The 22191-nt window shown below is 48.2% G+C and overlaps 1 protein-coding gene across 1 annotated transcript; it reads left to right on the top strand.

The window, feature by feature from the left end:
* The first annotated feature begins 713 nt into the window (after positions 1-713).
* cpne2 (copine II) lies at positions 714-21921 on the top strand. Its single transcript, XM_084673053.1, has 16 exons — positions 714-1372; positions 3649-3874; positions 6697-6876; positions 7085-7159; positions 7290-7361; positions 7549-7632; positions 7934-8023; positions 8534-8632; positions 9372-9458; positions 10198-10257; positions 13803-13936; positions 14254-14308; positions 16111-16162; positions 16295-16428; positions 20240-20476; positions 21346-21921. The coding sequence occupies exons 2-16, from the start codon at positions 3701-3703 to the stop codon at positions 21451-21453; spliced, it is 1641 nt and encodes a 546-aa protein (XP_084529179.1). The 5' UTR covers positions 714-1372; positions 3649-3700; the 3' UTR covers positions 21454-21921.
* Positions 21922-22191: the final 270 nt, after the last annotated feature.

The following is a 22191-nucleotide window of genomic DNA, read 5'->3' as shown; positions in this document are numbered from 1 at the left end:
TCTGCTACTGACTACTGTAGAAGAGTAATGGCAGACAAACTTGCACTTTTTTATCAATGTTTTGAAGCACTGCATGTCTCCTGTATTTTTCTCATGTTCTTGGTCCACGGATGCCACATTCTTAGAAACAAACACGATTTCCATAACGTCACAGTGAATTAGGCCAGGAGGAAGCATTATATTCTGTCTTGTTTATTCTTTTACTTTTTATCTTTACCACCGTTTGGCCCCTTCCCTTTCTTTCCCTTTCTCTCTCTTTCTGTCTCTCTCTATCTCCTCCTGTCCTGGCAAGTACAACTGTGATCTCTATTCTACTCTTGCATCTATGTCTGACTAAATAGAATGAAAAAGGCTATTTGTTTTATTTAAGTAATATTTAAGGTGGAGGTGCCAAGTCTACAAAGCCAGAATAAGTCTTGAGGAAGAAGTTTTATTACGAATTTGTAAGCGGTAAGGAACGATTCACACGTATTTGTTACAGCTGCTTTGAGCCTAACTTGAGTTTGTCCAAGAATGTGAATTGAAAAACGTAATGTTGAGTTTTGTTTGTTCTGGCTTGCACTGAAATCTGAATAAACCTGAATAAACCTTTCACTGTATTTGTACTCATGACGTCATCTGCCCAGTTGTGTGAACCTTTAACAATTGACCTCTAGGTGGCGATGTCGCTTCGTTTCACAAGTCAAAGTAGGTGTAGTTCTGTGTCTCGCTGTTTCTCTTAACAATTGCATCTATATTTATTGACGTCCACAAACCAGTTTTCTGATTTGAACACGTCAGGTCTTCATGACCATAGATAGGAGGAAACATATCTTACTGTAGACCAGCAGATGTGTGCGAGGAAGATTCAGACGTGTTTGGCAGATATAGTATTAATACTACGAAAAGTGTATCTCTCGCAAAGACCTACTGTTGAGTAGGCTACTACTCCTCGTAAACCCTTCCTAGACTGATTGTTCCTGTTGACCTGAACCCAAACACGCTTACACAATCAAACGAATGTGTCATTTTCACTGTCAAATTCGTGTAGATGTGACAGATTCGTGCACATTTTCTTTCTGGGTGTATCTAGCTGCATTGTGTTCAATCGTAACGGTTACAACCGTTAACTGCGGGGAGAGAGTGCATGTGTTAAGAGTCGGGCGGAGTTCTTACTGTAACACCACTACATGAGTCGCACCACCAAGCGTCAAACCTACTCCGAGAGGAAGACGTAGAGAATGACTCGTATACATGGCAATCTTTCCTGCTTTACTTATATTTTCAACGAAAGTGGCATCAGTAAGCGCTTATAAGAAAACTAGTGTTTAAGTCTTCATTCAGAGAAAAAAGCGGGAGACAAGTAGGCTACAACGTTACATTTCTTTTAAGGGTAAGTGAACTGACTCACTTTAGTAGTGTTCAGAATCTGTCTTTCACGAACGCAAATCGGGGTCAGTTTGTATAAAATAAAGTAGGCTCTTTCAAATCGCCAGCCAGAACATTTAGACATCTGTGCTGCAATCGGTTGTGTTCTGATTGTTTGTAACAGTACTTTTATTATTACCCTTTACGATGAATAAAAAAAACAAACAGATTTGAATCCTCTGGCTTGTTAGGCTACAAAAAATGGGTGTCAATGTGTCAGATGTTACGGGGACGGATAGGCTTTTTTTCTGTCAAGTCTGCGGTCTCCTGAGGAATCGTTTGTGGTCGGGTCCCCTCCACATTCTTTTAGAGCTTGCAGACTTTCTAGATGCATGCAGTTTCAGACACACACGGGCTATCACCACCAGTGGAAACGGAAAAGGAGTCACTTCTTGTGGTCTGGCTGGCAGAAGTGGTGCTCATTGATAGAGGAACCAGTTGATTGTTCATGTTTCTGAACACATCCATCATGAATGGACGGTTTTCTGTGGTGAGAATGTCACCATAGTTTAGACCTGGGAGAGACAGAGTCAGAGCATGACAGTGTTGTGATTGAACAGACAATCGAGCGTTGAGATGTTTTATCACCTGTGCTGTACACACACAGGCACCAGGACAGGTCATTAAACTTACACAAAATGTATTATTTGTTTGTTTGCTGTGTGCTATCATAGGGTGTGATGCAGTTTCCACTTGTGATAAGGAGTTATTGGATTGTGTTTCCTGTAAATACAGTGGACCACAATGTTGTTCAGTCAGGCACCTGTCCGATTTTCCATGACATCATTTTCCAGAGGATGGCCGGCAGAATGAGTCTGTTTGGTTAAAAGCTGACTTGAGTTAGTACAATACAATGAACTGGTCATAGACCTGGCTGGTAGCAGGCCTGGACTAGTAATCTGGCATACCAAGCAAATGCCCAGTGGGCCGACACACTTGGGGACAAATTATATTAATATATTTTTTGATTAAAGTTAAAATTGGCCAACGACCAGCCCGTAAAACAGGGACAGCATTGGTTCATTTTCTGTACTGACATTAGGCTGACCCAATCACATCTCTTAACTGTTTTGGTGTACTGGTGGGTGGTGTCCGACCGATTGTGGTGGGCATTTTTTTGTCCCAGTCCAGCCCTGGCTGGTAGAGAATGTATACATACCATGGTACCATGGTGCCTGGCCCCCCAATGGTGGAACCAGCTCCCCACCTCCATCAGGGACACTGACTGTCTCCCCACCTTAAAAAAAAGGCTCAAGACGCACTTGTTCCGGGAGTACACCGGCACTTAGGAACGCTTGCTTGATTGGACCTGATGTTAGTTTCCTCCAGGATCTCAATGACTCTTATTGAGAGACTTGTTGCTCTTGTAGGTTAGTTATAACGAAGTTAACTCTTGAAATCTTGTACTCGCTGTGAAATATTTAACTGTTGATTGTTCTTCTACAGTTACAGTCTTGCACTTTTTGTGGTTCATGTTGTTTTAATTTGTAACTTGTATAACTGCATGCTCTTATGGGTCTTCCCTTTGGCACTTGTTTAGTTTTTCACAATGTATGCTTCATGTTTTGGCTGCTTGCAGTGTTTGGGGATACCTCGTTGTTATGATCAGTGACCTATGCTCTTTTGTAAAGCTCTCTCTTGGAAGTCGCTTTGGATAAAAGCGTCTGCTAAATGCATAAATGTCACTGTAAATGGTCAGGCTATAGAGAATATTGCCTGACCAGGGAGTGACCAGGTAGGTAAGAGTGATGTTGTATGGAGGAGACTGAAAACTGTGTGTCTATGAGGTTGACTCAATTCTGTTGGTATTTGTTGACTGAGGGACTGACTGAGAATAAACCACGTTTTCTCATAGGCATTCCGTGTTTGTGGCTCAGTGAATTGCTAACATTTCAGTCCTTTTGAAGCACGGCCAGATGTTTCCTCCCCAGCATTGAGGCTCACAGCTGTGTTCAGTTCATCTGTAACCTTGATGGAGAGAATCATTCTGCATGTGTGTTCAGTCCTGCTGTATTACACAGACCACCGACACATGCAGGGGAGGGTCTCACACACAACGCCATGCTGGTATCTTAGCAACAAGCGCCCTCGCCATACCTCCTGTCCTGTCCTCCTGGAGCTGCTACAACAGTTTGAATGTGTTTGAGTGGGACTAAGATCCATTTGGATTCACGTGTGGACCGGAAGGTTCCGCTGTGTTTGTCTCTGTGTGTGTAATGTCTTATCCGTCCATGTCCCCAGGCTGTGTCCAGAGTGTCCCCCTCAGCGTCGGCGGCAGGGTTGTTGTGAGGAGATGGCGTACACGCTGGGCTCGGGGTCCGACTCGGGCGCCGCGGACGTGCCCCAGCACTGCGTGACCCGCGTGGAGCTGTCCGTGTGCGGGGCCAACCTCCTGGACCGCGACGTGGCCTCCAAGTCCGACCCCTTCTGCGTCCTCTTCCACGAGGTGGACGGCAACTGGGTCGAGGTGGGTGTGGGTGGGTGTGTGTGTGCGCACGCGTGGGTGGTGTTATGGTAGAATTCAAGTGGCACTGTGTAGATCTGAATAGACAAAAGATGCGGTTTCAATACAATTCATTTAGTTTGAACAAACATAGTTTACAGAGTACTCTGGACCCGTCATAGCGAAATACATGCAAGATGTCGTTCGAGAGAGAGGGGTGAAGAACAACCCTAAAACCCTGCCTTATATAAACTTAGAACCAATGGTTTTTCTGATGGTCAATCCATCAATATAGCAGTCTCTGTGACTGGCCAGCACTAGTCAGTGACAGTTGAGGACAATAAAACCCCCAGGCCAGTGTCCCATGTCTTTTGATGTAATGATTCTCTTTCTCTAAGTATATGAGACACAAACAGGATACAAGCCCTATCTCCTGGTTCAGGGCAGATTGGTCAACTAACTAATCCTAACCCCACTCTCCCCAATTTACGCGCCCTTGCTGGCCATTGATTAGATTCAGTCATAAATACCTTAGCTTACCATTTGTTTAAACACCTCCGTCCCTTATAAACACATACTTTGTAACTATGTCAAAAAATGCCATTACAGTGGGTGTTTGTGTGTGTAGCTGTGTGGGTGTGTGTGTGGCTGTGTGTGGTGGTGGTGGGGTATAATGAGGGATCAAGGACTTGTGAGTAGTAGCATAGTACATATACTGTTGTGTAGGTGCTGGGGAGGTGTGTGTGTGTGTAACAGTGTGGGAGCAAGGCATTGTGGGTATTAGTAGACATATACTGTCGTGTAGGTGCTGGGTAGGTGTAGGTATATAGGGCCGGGCAGGGCAGTAGGTCTCTATGGGATTGACACAGGCACAGGCGCAAACACAGCAATGGTTGGGTTTGCCGTAACCATAGCAACGGGGACAGAAACAAAAGCCTCGGTGTTGTAGAATGTGAGCGTGGAAACAGCAAAGGCTTGACTGGAGAGAGAAAGAGAGAGAGAGATGGAGAGAGAGAGAGAGAGAGAGAGAGAGAGAGGGAGAGAGAGAGGGAGAGAGAGAGAGAGAGAGAGAGAGAGAGAGAGAGAGAGAGAGAGAGATGGAGAGAGGGAGAGAGAGAGAGACAAGAAAAGAGGAAGAGAGGGAGGGAGAAAGAGAGACGGAGAGAGAGGAGATACATTAAAAGAGGGAGAGAGAGAGAAGGTGAGAGGGAGGGAGAGAGAGGAAAGGGGAAAGAGCTAGGCGGAACACATGATGAAAATCTACGACGTAGAGAAGTCGTACCACCACTACGAAAAGCTGTGCTCTGCGTGAGAGTGGTACCTGGGTTCAACTCCACCTTTTGACCCTGGGCTTCTTCTTCTGAATGGGTTTAAGGACGCTACTTCCTTTGAGGGGGGTGGACGAAGGAAGCTGTGACCTGGGGGGTGGGGGGGGGGGCACCATCTGGGTCGTAAAGGGGAGATGTGGGGGAGGAAGTGTGATGACAGCTAGGAGAGGAGGGGGAGGGGAAGGGGGAAGGGGAGGGGCAGACAGGACCACAGTAACAGTCAGTAGAGGCAGACGACCACAGTAACAGTCAGGAGAGGCAGACAGGACCACAGTAACAGTCAGGAGAGGCAGACAGGACCACAGTAACAGTCAGTAGAGGCAGACAGGACCACAGTGACAGTCAGGAGAGGCAGACAGGACCACAGTAACAGTCAGGAGAGGCAGACAGGACCACAGTAACAGTCAGGAGAGGCAGACAGGACCACAGTAACAGTCAGGAGAGGCAGACAGGACCACAGTAACAGTCAGTAGAGGCAGACAGGACCACAGTAACAGTCAGTAGAGGCAGACAGGACCACAGTAACAGTCAGGAGAGGCAGACAGGACCACAGTAACAGTCAGGAGAGGCAGACAGGACCACAGTAACAGTCAGGAGAGGCAGACAGGACCACAGTAACAGTCAGGAGAGGCAGACAGGACCACAGTAACAGTCAGGAAAGGCAGACAGGACCACAGTAACTGTCAGGAGAGGCAGACAGGACCACAGTAACAGTCAGGAGAGGCAGACAGGACCACAGTAACAGCCAGGAGAGGCAGACAGGACCACAGTAACAGTCAGGAGAGGCAGACAGGACCACAGTAACAGTCAGGAGAGGAGGTGGAGGGCAGACGGATGGGGGGAGGGGGGGGGGAGACGACGAGAAACCAGGAAGTCTTTGCCTGTGGCTGTGGAACCCCTCGGACAGCAAGCCAGAAATGAAATAAACATGAGACGTCAAAGATAAACAAACACGAATAAACAGGAACAGGGGGACTAGAAGACGAACAGGCATGATTACCTATCTCTTGTCAGTGAGTCATATGTGCGGACGTGGAGTACAGTAGACTCCAGCCTTAGTCACCATCACCACCTGGGTCTGACTCTCACGTTAACAACATGGCCCTCACCACCCCGTAGAAACACACACACACACACTCCACCTACGCATCACTGTAGAGCATTTTTTCTCAATTCTGGTCTCTGGGCCCCTCTGGCCTGCAAGTTCTAGATGTTTCCCTATTCCAATACAACTGGTTGAAAAGGATGGGTCATTATGAAGCTCAGCGGAAGTTTAATAACGATCCTTTCATTTGAATCAGGTGTGTTGGAGAAGGCAACCTTCTAAAACATCAAGCCATGGGGAACCAGGACTGGGAAGCACTACTGTAGAGCTACAAGGAGACAGAAAGATAGCTTGGCTGTGTTGGTGTGTGGGTGTTGGAGGGTGTTGGAGGGTGGGTATCAGTGTGCGTGTTTGCGTGCTTGTGAGCGCATGTATGACCCTGGCCCTGTTCCTGTCCGTACGCCGTGTTATAGATGGGACGGACGGAGACGGCAGTTAACAACCTGAACCCCGTCTTCGGGGTCAAGTTCCAGGTGGACTACCACTTTGAGGAGGTCCAAAAGCTGAAATTCGCCATGTTTGACGAGGACAAGTGCAGCAGCCAACTCTACGAGCATGACTTCCTGGGAGAGTTCAGTTGCACACTGGGGGTGGTAAGCTAACGCTAGCTCATGCTAGCTTTCTCTGTCATGGCAGTTAAAGCGAGCATCTTAGCTAATGCTAGCTCATGCTAGCTATGTCTGTCACGCTAGTTAATGTTAGCATTCTATAGCTGACGCTACTGCATCAGTGCACAGGTTTACTGTTAGCACACTCACTAGCAGAGCAATATCTTAATCCCAAATACTCTCTTCCCTTTAGATTGTGTCCAACAAGAAACTGCACCGACCCCTTATTCTAGCCAATGGCAAACCAGCTGGGAAGGGAACTATCGCAGTGAGAACGCACACACCCACACACATACACACACACACATATGGAGGTACGCACAAATTCATCTGACACACACCATAACTAGATGATTCATAATTGTATTTAAAGTGTGTGTGTGTGTGTGTGTGTGTAGATAACTGCCCAGGAGCTGTCTGACAACAGAATCATCACTCTGACCCTGTGTGGGAGGAAGCTTGATAAAAAGGTAGGAGGACGTCAAACCCACCCACTCTTAACACATCCATACCAGTAACACACACCCACACAAGCACTCCAAGACACACACACATCCACGCACTTAACAAATCCATATTCACAACACGGCAGCTCAACTTTAAAGTCAGTTCAAACTGGTTCCCAGTGTTCTCGATCTCGTGGTTCTCGTTCTACAGGACTTCTTTGGGAAGTCAGACCCTTACCTGGAGTTCCACAAGCAGGGGGAGGATGGGAAGTGGATGCTGGTCCACAGGACCGAGGTGGGTCTAGGGCTCGACTGGCAGTGCTCACAGAGACCCTAACTGGCTCCACCTCCCCTTTTTCTCTGTGTGTGTTCGAGTTTACCTTTAGAACTGTGCCTGGCCTTGTGGGTATGTATGTGTGTGTCTGAACCATGTATGTGCTGTACTGAAGTAGTGTAGTAGACCAGTGAGTGTATGTGTGTGTGTATATAACTGTTCTCTGATCTGTGTGTGTGTGTATATAACTGTTCTCTGATCTGTGTGTGTGTGTGTGTGTGTGTGTGCATAACTGTTCTCTGACCTCGTGTGGGTGTTGCAGGTGATAAAGAATACCTTGGATCCAGTGTGGAAATCCTTCACTGTTCCCCTGATCTCTCTGTGTAACGGCGATGTAGACAGAAACATCAAGGTAGGATACACACACACACACACACACACACACATGCACTCAGACACACACACACACACACACACACACACACACACACACACACACACACACACACACACACACACACACACAGAGACACTGTGTCAGATATTAAGCCACAGTTCATGAGTTCACATCTAATGATGGAGAAGAATGGACAATGAAACAGTGATGACTGGATGTTGGTGATGAGTGGTACAGACAGCTGAGTCTTTTAAGGACCTGGCCAGGGAAAATGTGTATAATGTGAATGTACAGTACAGTAGCTCTAAATGTATATCTGGACCTGAACCTCACACCCTATATCAGGTACAAGATAAGATACATACCCCCAAAGGGATGTGTTGGAATCCCAGTAATTAAAAAAACAAAACACTCAATACACAATTTATATCCTGCAATTTACATTGCATTCTTCAAAATCCATAAATAAATGATTCACACAACATACAATGTGTCATTAAGCTGGGATCTCCTTTTCTTTGCCAGGTCCTGTGTTATGACTACGACAACGATGGAGGCCATGACTTCATAGGAGAATTTCAGACCACCGCAACCAAGATGAGCGAGGCTCAGAATTCATTGGAGGTGAAAATGGGCAGGGAAATTGCAGTCCCTGGTTCAATGACTACAGAAGATGTGCGTGTGTGTGTGACTGTTTGTTTGCCATGTTTACGAGTGTGTGCTTGGGCGTGTGTGTGTGTGTGTATTTGGGGGTATATTGTGGACAATTGTATTTTTGGGAGTGTGTGTTTTGGGGTCTTTGTGTGTTTGTTTGTTTGTTTGGGTGTGTGTGTTTGTTTGTGTGCATGTTTGTGTGTGTGTGTGTGTGTGTGTTTGTTGGAAGCAGCTTGCCTCCTCCATGCTGTGTCTGTTCATGTGTAGTAATGATGGAGCTGGAGAAGAAAAGATTAGGAAGAGTGTGTGAGCAAGGAGAGAGAGAGAAACAAAGAGCGAGATGCTTTTGAGATGTAAATCATTCCTGTGCTGTGATCCCGGTGACAAGCCGAGGCTTCCCATAACAGAAGATACTAACCAACAGTGAAGCTGGCAGGTATACGTGTGTATGTGTGTGTGTGTACACACGTGTGTGTGTGTGTCGTTAATGGAGGGGATCAAATACATAGTCTCCGTTCTCCGTCTCCTCCTTGTGTGTGGGGGAGTCATTAAGACGAGAGAGAACCTTCTCCGAGATGCTGGATGTGTATGAAGCCCACCAGCTAGCCCACCACAACCGCTCAGCTGCTCCCCAGTGGTTCCCAGGTTCAGTAAAGCAGAGCATGTTGTGGCTAGCGTACTGACTCTCCTTCCCCTCCCTCCTCCCCAGGTGGAATTTGAGTGTATCAATCCGAAGAAACAGAAGAAGAAGAAGAACTACAAGAATTCCGGCGTCATTGTTCTTAAGTCATGCAAGGTGAGCATTAAGTAGATCTCGATCAGTAGAACACACAGTTCATATGTAGGAGCGGTACCGTAGATGGTTCCTGTAGAAGTTCACTGGAGAACCACCCAAGAGAACCCCCCCCCCCATCCAGGAGAACCACCCAGAGGATCCAGCTCCCAGTGTGAGCTACATTCGAGCCTGACACACAGTCACTTTCCAGGGTGTTGATGGAGCAACATGAAAGCATTGTGCACACTGCTAATGACAGCCTTTCATTTGCTGCTGGTTACTCTCTGGGAACAGAGATGCAGTTACAGTTCCAGCCCCAGGCGGTGGGATTAGAGTAATGGCTTCAAATCCCTAGTAAATGCTGTTCTTAATATCGCCTTCCAGCACCTTCTACAACTCCAGCCTGTTACAGCACCCTGCTCTCCTCACTCAGTGAATCAGAGCACCCGAATGACACTGACTAATCACAGGACCTGCCAAGCTCCCTGGACCAGTCACATCACCTGCTCTGCACCAGCCAATTAACAGCCACTGTCAGCTGTCAATGATCCATCTCAGAGTAGCTATTGTTTCCATTGCTCACAGAGGTTAATACCAAAAAACTGAGTCGAGGCCTGGTGTTGTAACATTTAAAGATGTCAACCAAGCTCCACCTGTGCTCAATGGGCTCCCGATGACATGCTCAATAATGAATGGGTTTATATGCTGTATGTGGTTGGTTGGTCTTGGTCTCAGTAATGTTTGTGTGTCCTGTCCTCAGATTGCCAGAGACTACACCTTCCTAGACTACATCTTGGGAGGCTGCCAGCTCATGTTTACTGTAAGTATCTCTTCCCAGAGTCTCCCACACTCACCCTGTCGACTGTGACCCCCGTGCTCCTCTCCTCCCCCTCCCCCCTCCTCCCCTCCACTCTCCATCTTTGCCATCTTTAACTGGATTGAACTCGGGAGTAAAAAAACAGCGTTCACACACACAAACAGCCACCCACCACCCAGCACATAGGACGCATGTTTTTACATGCCTCCCTTCTCGAAACAGGAGACACACACGTGAGACCGCATGAGTTCCCAGCATCCTCTGGGGCAGGCCTGGCGTCAAAGCTTCTCACTCTTCTATTTCTGGGCCAGCCTGCTGTGTCCCTGCTGATGTCACACCTCTGTGTCTGGGTGAGGGCTGCGATTGGCCGTCCCTCTCCTGGTCAGATCGTCTCGATCTTCATTTCATCGATGTCAGCTGCACCCTATCTAGCCTGTCAGTGTGCTCTGATCCTGGTTGGTGACACCAGGCCATTCACACCTTCTGTTATCAGCAGGAATCCATCCTGGGATCAGGAGTGAACATGCACCGCTAATGACATCCCTGTGAACAAGCTCCCTGGCAAGGATGTGGTCATTAGGGCAGGGATGAGAACCGTATGAATGGTTCACTGTTGTGTGTGTATATAGTGTGTGAGTGTGTGTGTGTGTATATAGTGTGTGTGTGTATGTGTGTATATCGTGGGTGTGTGGTTGAGATAAACACGAGCCTGTTTATCTTCAAATATAGGTCCCTTGGTTTTATGGTTCAGTCAACGTGACAATTTCTCGGACTCGCATTGTTTTCCGCCATGCACATCTTCGCACAAACGCTCAGGCTCGCGACCGCGTCCGCGGTTCGCTGTTGCCGTGGTGAGCCGGCTCGGCCAGCCCCTCCGTTCGCGCTCCGTGTTATCGTGAGACGTGACGCTCACAACAAATGGAACAGTTGCGTTGCCATAGTTACCGCGGTTTGTGGCGGACAGGGCACATCTCGTAGCGAAGGGGGGGGGGGGGGGGACTGACAGAGACGCAAAGACACGGCTTAGATAGACCGAAAGAGAGAGAGTGAACGGGTGAGTGAGTGAAAGAGAAAGTGACATATGAAGAGGGTATGAAGAGGAGACAGAATAATAAAAAGTGACACAAAACATCACCTGGAACACACAGACCCACATCCTTGTGGCTCGCCTCCATTATGAGTCTGTCTCTGTGACTGTTCCAGAACAGTCCGGGAGCCTCGTCGGTGATACAGCGTGTGTTGTGACAGTGGTTCTAACAGCAGCGCGAGGGCCTGGGAGACGCGGCAGTGGGATTGGGGTACGGAGGCTGCTGAGCAGGCTGGGAGTCTAAATCCCTGCTACTGCATCCTGCTGCTCACCCTAATCTGCAGGCTTCTGCGAAAGACCCGTAGCTCTTAGAGAAAGTCTTAAACACACACTCATCACAGACGCACACACATACACACTCAACACACATCCACTTTCTGACACACATACACACTCAAGACCCGTAGCTCTTAGAGAAAGTCTTAAACACACACTCATCACAGACGCACACACATACACACTCAACACACATCCACTTTCTGACACACATACACACTCAACACACACACTTTCCCACACATATACACACTCACCACTCTCTCTCACACACACACACACAGGCACACACACTGGAATCGGTGATGTGACTATCAGGCACGGTGTTCAATCAGACTTAGCTTGGATGAAATCCTGGTGGAATGTTCTCCGTGCAGAGGTACAGAAGAGGACACTTTTTACTCCGTCTTTTTTCGGTCCTCGTACTTTGTGTGTATGTTGTTAGTGGCTATCAAACCGAAGCAAATTCCTTGCATGTGAACACCTACTTGGGAATAAACCTGTGTCAAATTGATTGGATAGATTGTACTTTCTTGTCATAATGTTTCATGCGTCTCAGTGATTCCATTTGCAGAAGCACAAAGACAGACATGAGAACAAAGAATACACATTTACCTGAACATTACAATCACAGGAGACAATAGACCGATTTGATCTCCTTTTCGATGGGATGAAGCTCCATATTCATTTTCAGGATTTCCTAGTGCACAAAAGGGTGCTTTAGTCTAGTGTTATTCACTGGTACTGTAACACATTCAATTCACTGTGTAGGATATGGCTGGCTCAGGGACAGTGTTAGCCAGCCTCATTACCTCACTGTGACAGTTTTTCCAGGAATTGGCCGACTATATTACAGCAGATTTGTATTCGACAGAACCGTTTTGACTTCAAAGGGGTTGACAAACATTAGTACATTTACATATAGTTATTTCACAGACTCTCTTATCCAGAGCGACTTACATTTCCCTGAGGCAAGAAGGGTGAAGTGCCCTGCCCAAGGACACAACATCATTGGGAGTGACCGGGAATCGAACTAGCGACCTTCAGATCATTAGCCCAATCCCCTAACCGCTCAGCCACCTGACTCCCTGTACTCATTAGTACTACGCAGAGGTGTATGAGTATGGTAGGATACTCATAGCTACGGAGTGTGGATCCAGAGATGAGCTCTCTCAGCAGAGCCAGGGTTAGGGACACCCGCAGGGAAGGGACAGCCTCGTCAGCCTGGGAGAGGATGGGAGGCCTGTGGCTGGGAGGGCCCGCTGCTGGAACTAAATCTATAAACTGCCTCGTTGACCTTGAAAAACCATGGACTGCCTAGTTGACCTTGAAGAGCCGTAAACGACCTTGTTTCTAGTCCAGCTGGACTGCTTATTGTCAGGTCAAGGAGGAGGTCAACAAAGTAGTTTATCGTTTTTGAGAATGATTGTTTGTTATTTAGTACCGTATTTTACTCTACGTGCCTCTGCTTATTGCCCCTCAGGGACAAAATAAAAATCAATACATTCAATCAATGTATTGATTGAATAATTTGAGGAACAAGCTGCTTGGAGCTAGGACCCTTTGGAGCTAGGAACCTTTTGTTTGATTAAATGTTTTTCGTTCTAGTGTCAAGAAGGGTTAAGGACAACAAAGGGAGGCTTTTCTCTGCAGGGCAGTAGACCATGAGTCAGTCCTGTGACCGTAGAGTAGCAGTGACAGTCTGCTCAGTCACCAGCACCCTGCTTAGGGCCACAGAAGACACACAGGGTCACACACACACAAGCACCCTGATTCTGTCACTTCTCATCTCTCTCTCTCTGTCTCGTTGTCTGTCTCTCTCTCATCCTCTGTCTCTCTCTCCCTCTCTCTGACTGTATTCAAATGTCTCCCTCTCTCGGTTCATATGCTGTGTCTCGTGTACAGCTCCAGTAGTCTCTGGCAATTTGCAGTGGAGGTAGAGCTGTGTGTGTGCTTTCTTAAATGCTTAGGGTTGTGGTTGTCATTCTGAATCTGTGACTACACCAGCATGTTTACATGAAAGCCGTGGTGAACCGAGTCAGTTTGCCTGAGGACAGCAGTGGCCCTTCGGGGGAATCCACAATCTCTTTCTGCTTCTCCTGGAGCTCTTTAGCCATTCATATGTCTGGTGGATGTCATATCTATGGGCTGATCTTGCATCCGTGTTTCTGTTAAATGTTCATAGGTTGGGATAGACTTCACGGCGTCCAATGGCAACCCTCGAGAGGCGTCTTCCCTCCACTACATCAACCCCCTGGGCAGCAACGAGTACCTGTCGGCCATCTTGGCTGTAGGCCAGATTATACAGGACTACGACACGTAAATTGTGACCTCTCTCACCCCCTGCTCTCTTATTGGTTCACTGAATTGGTAGCGTTTAGGGGTTTCATCTGTTTGGAACACAAACAATGTAATTACTGGACTGGGAGTCTTCGGGTAATGATATAGAAACTGGTTTCCATCTCCATCACCGTAAATAATAGCCTGTGGTGGTCATTTACATTCATGAATCTGGTTTAATGGGGAATTTGCGTTTGTTGTGATGAAAGGCCAGCCCTTGGTGGGGCTGGTGTGGACGTTGTTGCTAAAGCGATGTCTCACTCGCGTGCCTCTAATCTGTTTCCATGGTTTCTCAGCGACAAAATGTTTCCCGCTTTGGGCTTTGGAGCTCAACTCCCGCCTGATTGGAAGGTAACACTGTGTGTGTGTCATTGTGTGTGGATGTACACAAGTGTGTGTGACATTTATTTAGATTTTACACCCAATTTACACCCAACATATATATAGAGAGAAAGAAAGCGTGACATATCAATAAAGAGAGGTAGAGAACAGATAGTGGAGTGTAAGAACAAGTGGAATATGGTAAGGGGGGGGGGATGTGCAATACATGCATATTCCAATGATTATGCAACTGTCAACCCATCTGCGTTGCCATGGCATTAAGCTGATGAAAAGGACAACAAGAGAGGAGGGTGAGATGCTGGGATAGACAGAGTACTGGAGCAGGGGAGGAGCTGGAGGAGGGGGGATGACCGGGGGGGAGGAGGGGATGACCAGGGGGGAGGAGGGAGAGACACTGGGATAGACAGAGTACTGGAGCAGGGGAGGAGCTGGAGGAGGGGGGATGACCGGGGGGGAGGAGGGAGAGACACTGGGATAGACAGAGTACTGGAGCAGGGGAGGAGCTGGAGGAGGGGGGATGACCGGGGGGGAGGAGGGAGAGACACTGGGATAGACAGAGTACTGGAGCAGGGGAGGAGCTGGAGGAGGGGGGATGACCGGGGGGGAGAGAGGGGATGACCAGGGGGGAGGAGGGAGAGACACTGGGATAGACAGAGTACTGGAGCAGGGGAGGAGCTGGAGGAGGGGGGATGACCGGGGGGGAGAGAGGGGATGACCAGGGGGGAGGAGGGAGAGACACTGGGATAGACAGAGTACTGGAGCAGGGGAGGAGCTGGAGGAGGGGGGATGACCGGGGGGGAGGAGGGAGAGACACTGGGATAGACAGAGTACTGGAGCAGGGGAGGAGCTGGAGGAGGGGGGATGACCGGGGGGGAGGAGGGAGAGACACTGGGATAGACAGAGTACTGGAGCAGGGGAGGAGCTGGAGGAGGGGGGATGACCGGGGGGGAGAGAGGGGATGACCAGGGGGGAGGAGGGAGAGACACTGGGATAGACAGAGTACTGGAGCAGGGGAGGAGCTGGAGGAGGGGGGATGACCGGGGGGAGAGAGGGGATGACCAGGGGGGAGGAGGGAGAGACACTGGGATAGACAGAGTACTGGAGCAGGGGAGGAGCTGGAGGAGGGGGGATGACCGGGGGGGAGGAGGGAGAGACACTGGGATAGACAGAGTACTGGAGCAGGGGAGGAGCTGGAGGAGGGGGGATGACCGGGGGGGAGGAGGGAGAGACACTGGGATAGACAGAGTACTGGAGCAGGGGAGGAGCTGGAGGAGGGGGGATGACCGGGGGGGAGGAGGGAGAGACACTGGGATAGACAGAGTACTGGAGCAGGGGAGGAGCTGGAGGAGGGGGGATGACCGGGGGGGAGAGAGGGGATGACCAGGGGGGAGGAGGGAGAGACACTGGGATAGACAGAGTACTGGAGCAGGGGAGGAGCTGGAGGAGGGGGGATGACCGGGGGGGAGGAGGGAGAGACACTGGGATAGACAGAGTACTGGAGCAGTAATGAGTGGAACATACAGGCCTGCTGAACCTACAATTCTTGAGAAAGGGTGGGGGGGGGGGGGGACTTGTAAAGAAGCCACATTGGGTGTAAACAAGTATGAACTGGAAATAAATTAAACCAAATTGAATTGGAAAGTAGAAAGGAAAGGATGACGCTAAAGGATAATGGAATGGAATATGGAGGAGAGGAATAATAATATGATTCCCACAGACAATCTCTAGTTGTCTACCCCTGCAGAATGTTAATTAATAGTACACTCTACTCATTTAATCATTTTCTGTGTGTCTGCGTTTGCTTACTACAGGTATCCCATGAGTTTGCCATCAACTTTAACCCCACCAACCCATTCTGTTCAGGTAAGCTTCCCGATAAACTTAGAATATTTGTTTTTAAGGTTCTGTTTTTAACTTGTTCCTCTAACCAGACACTTGTCTTGTTCCTGGCCTGTAATGTGTCCTGTGACCTGGCCTGTGTGTGTTCATCCCCAGGGGTGGAGGGCATCGCCCAGGCTTACTCCGCCTGCCTGCCTCACATCCGCTTCTACGGCCCCACCAACTTCTCCCCCATCATCAACCATGTGGCTCGCTTCGCCACCCAGGCCCTGCAGCAGGAGCGCGCAGCGGTGAGCATCCTCATTCTAGAACCACAACCAGAAAAACTTGAAAAACAACTTGGGGAAAAAAGAAAAAAAAAGCCAGATTTGGCTGTCAACCGGCAGTGAAGTTAAGTGAGTATGAATGCAAAAGTGGGAGGAGCCTCTTCCTTGTGTTTTCAACGTACTCCTCTTGGATTGGTCAAAGGCTTGTTTGTCCCGGTTGTTGGCAGTCTGTTTATAGTCAGTAATCGTCGCAGCCAGACAGTTCTGATCAAAGTTAGGTTTTGTACACTGTGCGTGTATGTCAGGAAAAGAGTCCTTAGAGGCGGCATACATGAGCCACTCCCTCCACTCCTCTCGGATTGGGGAAAGGCTGGTTTGTTTAGGCAGGTGGGGGCCTGTGAAACGGTCGGTCCTGTCGACTGAACGACCAGCCCCAGGCTGCAGGACACATACCAGATGACCAGCCACTGGAAGGAGATTTTACGTGGGCAGGAGACTATGGCTGTGAGCCATCAGGCCTTGTGGTGACTTTTAGTTTTTTCTAGAAAACAGCCTCTTTCCATGAGCCCGACTTGAACGGGGAAAATATAACGTCATAGTTGCATAGCGTCAAGCTCTGGGCTGAGGCCTTACACACTTGCGCGCCAACACACGCATTGCACACACACGCCCACCACACACTTGCACACACACACTTGCACACACACACACACGGATGGTCAGATTTGTGAGCATGAGGTGGGTGCTGTGGGGACGGGAGTTTTGCCCAGACCTCTACAGTACATTCCTTCTGTTCCAGCCCCCTCCCCGAGCAGGTCTTGAACAAAGCTGCTCTGTTCTTGGCTACTCATGCATGTCTGTGTGCTAACAAGACTCCTGCTGATTGGTCAGTCATAACACTCACAGCAAGAAGGAAACACCAATTGGACAGGCCGCCTGTCACTCCAGCAGTTCAGGGAGAATTGGGCGTGAGTGTTTGTCCGTGAGACAAGACTGTTTTCCCTTCTGATCCAAAAAGTGTGCCGTAATTAGAAGTAATTAGAGTCCCTTTTTGCTGTTCACACAGGCTATTTGTGTGCATGTGTAAATGTGTGTGAAACCCACAGAGAGAGAGAGAGTGTTGGATCCAGCACTAACAGATCCCAACTGCTGTGTGCGTAACCTCTAGTCTGAGCTTGTGGTTGTCAATTTAAAGTCTGAGGCAGGTTTAAACCTCTTTTTATCTGCCTCTCTCTCTCTCTCTCCCTCCCCCCCTCATCCTTCTCCCTGTCCCTGTTCTCAGTCCAGCCGAGAGAGGAGCAGCCATTAAAACACCCTTTCAATTATAGTTATTTATAGAAGGTGATTCAGTGAACAAATGTTCTCTCTTTTCCCCTGTTGTTCATAGCTTTTAATGACTAACCAGACAGATCCCATTCGGCTGCTCCATAACTGGCCAATAGACCATACAGACATAGAACAATGTCTGCTAGCTAGTCTAGAATACTCTAGTTCTATACACTCTGAAAGAGTGGGATGGCAGTGCATATCTTATGTCATCTCAGCTGTCCAATACGCGCTAGGCAATAGATGAGGTTTTAGCATCATTTCTGTTTCTCTGAGGTAACGGTGGGCTGGGCAGGACATGTTGATGCTAAGAGGGACGTGATCTGTATTCCTCCGCAGTGCAGGCATGCTCAGCCTTGCCAGGTCTTGTTCAGCTTCTAAACCTGGTCTCTGGCTCTCTCTCTCTGTCACATGCACCCAGACGAAGCCCTCCACCAGCCTGTTATTGTGAACCTCTTGAGAGCTTTTTGTCCTTAATTGCACCCTGTCACATTGGCGAATGGAGAGAGAGAAAGAGACACACAGAGAGGTAGTAGAGAGAGAGATGGAAAACCTGAATTTTGTATTACAGTAAATACACCTAGATGCTCTTTTTTTTTTTTTTTTTTTTTACGGCTGTTGGTCCACACAAAGATGGGAACACACAGGGCGTAGAAGCAATATGATGTGACTGTAAACTGTAAAATATTATTTATGATTTTTTGACTGCTGGTTGGTTGTGTTGGTAGGAGGGTGGTCTAGACAAATTGCCGGCTATGCTTTGTCAAATGTTCTTTTCTCTCTGATAATGAGTGAGTGTGTGTGTGTGTGTGTGTGCGTGCTGCTATGCACTGTGGTGATGCGTGTGTGATAAGGGTTCACTAATGATGTCGCTTGTAAGGACATTAAAGAGGCAGACTTCAGAGGTGGCCCAGCGGGGCACAGCAGAGGTCTTGGATCGGGGAGCAGGAGGAGACACAACCCCCCCCCTCCACACACACACACACACGTACACATACACACACACACATCTAAGGGAGATGTGTGCTGGTGGCTTGTTTGGAGGATAATATTAGAAAACAAGAAGCCAGTTACTAATGACAACATACCTATTAGTGTGTGTGGGTTTGTGTGATTGTAACAAAACATGTCTATAAAAATACTGTTGCTGTGTATGTAAGTACTGTGTGTGTCAAACGTTTGGACCGGTACTGTATGTATGTACGGTACAGTAGGGTACTGTACAGGGTGCACTGCATACAGGATGTGCTGCACTGCATACAGGATGTCAGTGTGATATGTCACTCACACATTACTGTCACTGTGTGTGGACCTTCTCCATTTCTTGTGTCTGTATTTCTGCATGAAATGTGCATAAGAATTTGTGTGTGTGTTTTTATGTCGGAGTGCGGTGTGATCTTTTTGTGTGTGTGTGTGTGTAGCGATTGTTTTGTGTATGTGTGTGTGTTGGCAGTCTGAATGCTCTCCCTTCCCTGCTAAGTGTGAGGAGAATGGGGGAGGAGGGGGGAGGCCCTGTAGTTAGCCCTGTAGGGCTGGACGTCACCGTAAAACAGCATCACATTAACCTCACCACATGTCCGGGTCTGCTGCCATAGGGACAGGGTTTAGTGTGTGTGCATATGTGTGAGGTGTTTCTGTGTATGTGTGTATGTGACAGCACTGCATGTGTGGTGGTGTGTCTGTATGTGTGTGTGCGTGTGGTGTGCATGCACGTGTGCGTGCGATTATGTCTGTATGTGTGTGTGTGTGTGTGTGTGTGTGTGTGTGGGTGTGTGTATTCAAATGTGTGTCTGTGTGTGTGTGTGTGCTGTCAAAGTGCAGCTGGCATGCACATCTTTCACACAGTGTGCTCAACCTGACGCTACGGAGGCAACACTGGGGGACGTTTAAAGTTTGTCCCTCAGTGCGGCAAACAAATACATATTAAACATACCTCATCTTTCATGGAAAATAATGGCCAATGTCTGTTACCGAACAGATTACACTTCCTGTAATTAGTGCTCTGTAATTCAGTTGGAGCCTAGCTCAGCAGTGCATGTGTGAATTGGTGGTGTTATCAGTGTAGCTTGATGGCTGGAGTGTCTATTTAACTTTGCGCTTCATGACGAATAGGTAATTAAGTATAATAAGGGGGTTAGGCTTTCTTGTCCCAATGGATGGTTGTGAAGGGAAGAGGGCAGTCGTGTCTGATTGTTTAGCCTCTCTTTACTGGTTCAACACTGAAAAAGCAGAGGAGGATAGGAAGGGACAGGGAGAAGGAACCAAACTATAGCAGCACTGGGAACACAACACCCCTCCCCCATCCCCCTCCTTCCCTCTCTCCCTCCCTCTCTCCCTCCCTCCCACCCTCCCCCATCCCTCCCTCACACCCTCAGCCCTGGTACAAGTGTTAGTAATCATCACCCAAAGCGTGTTCGGTGGTATAGAAAATGACATATTTCGTATTTGCAATTTTTTTTGATAACGCTTCACCTATGTGCCACCCCCCCCCCCCCCCCCCCCCCCGCAGCAGTACTTTACGCTGCTCATCATCACAGACGGCGTGATCAGCGACATGGACGAGACGCGCCACGCCATCGTGCAGGCCGCCAAGCTGCCCATGTCCATCATCATCATCGGCGTGGGAAACGCCGACTTCGCCGCCATGGAGTTCCTGGACGGAGACGCCAGCGTGCTGCGCTCCTACACCGGCGAAGAGGCCGTGCGAGACATCGTACAGTTTGTCCCCTTCAGAGACTTCCGGAATGTGAGTGTCAGATCAATCAGGGGCCCCCACCCAGGCAAACATGTTACAAAATGAAGGTTAACTCGTACCTAGTCTACCACGATTATTGTAAATCAGACAGAAAGCCAGAGGTGAGGAAGGAGGAGTAGGACAAGCCACAGCTGAGGAGAAGCTCTCAGGAGATGAAGAATCCACAGAACAATGCTTCACAATTCCCTTTATACCCAAGAACAAACCAATCACATCACTCTTGCCCCTACTTCTCAACATAGGACTAGCCATGCTACAGTAAGTTACGCAATGAGGCGTGAGAGCCATCAAGTAGATACTCTGTCCAGCAACTCCAGATTTGAGCCTACGAGGGGTGGGGGCAGGGTGACACCCAGCCCTACACGACCAGTCCAAGAGTCTCATCTAAAAAAAGATGACATCTGTGTAGAAGGTGATGATATCACCAGGCAGCTGAGTCTTCTATCACATGGCAGCATGTTGTTGCCGGTCAGATGATGGATCATGTATGCCAGGCTGTAGCCTGTGAGAGTGGGAGTGGGCGTGGGCGGCAAGGTGGGAGTGGGCAATCTGTGGGTCATGTGACTTCCTTTACAGGCAGCCAATCCTGACAGCCGTCCACCTGTTGGTGATGACATCATATCAACTAAGCTCGCCGAGATTTGAGATACGAAAGCGGTTTTGATACAGGGGGTTTGTTAGTGGGCGGAGTAGTGGCAGGGTTTACAACCAGCTACAACGGGTGTTTTGTTTGACCCCACTTTGTAGAAGATGACTTAAAAATGGAAATGTCTTCCTTCTCATTGCAGAAGTGATCTGAAAGTATGTCATGTAACACTGTGTGTGTGTGTGTGTGTTTGTGTGCGTGTGTGTTTTCCTAGGCTCCTAAGGAAACTTTAGCCAAGTCAGTGCTGGCTGAACTGCCTCAACAAGTCACTCAGTATTTCAAGCAGAGGAACCTGTCGCCTAGCAACACAGTTCCAGAGTGAGCATCCTGTCTGCCAATCCTGCATGTTGCAAATCTACTGTTTACAAAACACCAAGGAAACAATGCATGAAATGGTTTGTAATTTTATTTCATGATGTAATTATTTGTCAGATTTTTTTTTTTATCTTACCCGAAATATAACATTTTATGGAAGATACAAGTGGTTCCAAAAATCCCACTGTCCTTTGCAGTTCACATCCGAAGTGTAGGAAGAAGAGAAGGATTGGATGAAAATGCATATATATTGAATGTACATTTATACAATGTTCTCTGTTTTGAAGACAAAATGTTTATCAACTGTTTCTATGTATATTTTATGCAGTGATCTGTTTTTGTTGTAACTGTATTGTGTACCCCCAGACCAAGGTGTTATTTCAGATTTTCTACGTTGTGTCACCACTCAGGTCAATAAACGTATTGAAACGTCCCCAGGTGACCTTTGACCACGTCTGGCAGGACTTTGACCGAACCCGAGCGTCCGTTAATATCAGACCTGTCCTTTCGAATGACAGAAATCCCACGTCATTTAATATGCTCAGAATAACCTGAAGTCGCTGCCTAGCTGTAACAACATCCACGTTTGTGTATCCAGCTCTCCTGTGTTTCCCAGACCAGAGAATATCGAGCACACACGCAGGTCCTGTTACTGACTGAGGAGCCAGGCCCTGCTAACAGAAGTGAGTCAGAGAAGCAGTCATGAGCGAGACAAGCAGAGCACTTGCTGATACATAAAGCCCCT

This window comes from Hypomesus nipponensis, chromosome 14 (assembly GCF_054491055.1).
Source record: "Hypomesus nipponensis isolate SF chromosome 14, ASM5449105v1, whole genome shotgun sequence".
NCBI lineage: Eukaryota > Metazoa > Chordata > Actinopteri > Osmeriformes > Osmeridae > Hypomesus > Hypomesus nipponensis.
The sequence above is the reverse complement of the archived record's forward strand: the minus strand, read 5'-3'. Positions and strand labels throughout refer to the sequence as shown.

Bases quoted from the DNA above. Each gene is read 5' to 3' on its own strand.
- cpne2 (XM_084673053.1), top strand. From the start codon at position 3,701: ATGGCGTACACGCTGGGCTCGGGGTCCGACTCGGGCGCCGCGGACGTG. The intron at 8,633-9,371 runs GTGAAAATGGGC...CCTCCTCCCCAG, and splicing joins AGGCTCAGAATTCATTGGAG to GTGGAATTTGAGTGTATCAA. The intron at 16,163-16,294 runs GTAAGCTTCCCG...GTTCATCCCCAG, and splicing joins CACCAACCCATTCTGTTCAG to GGGTGGAGGGCATCGCCCAG.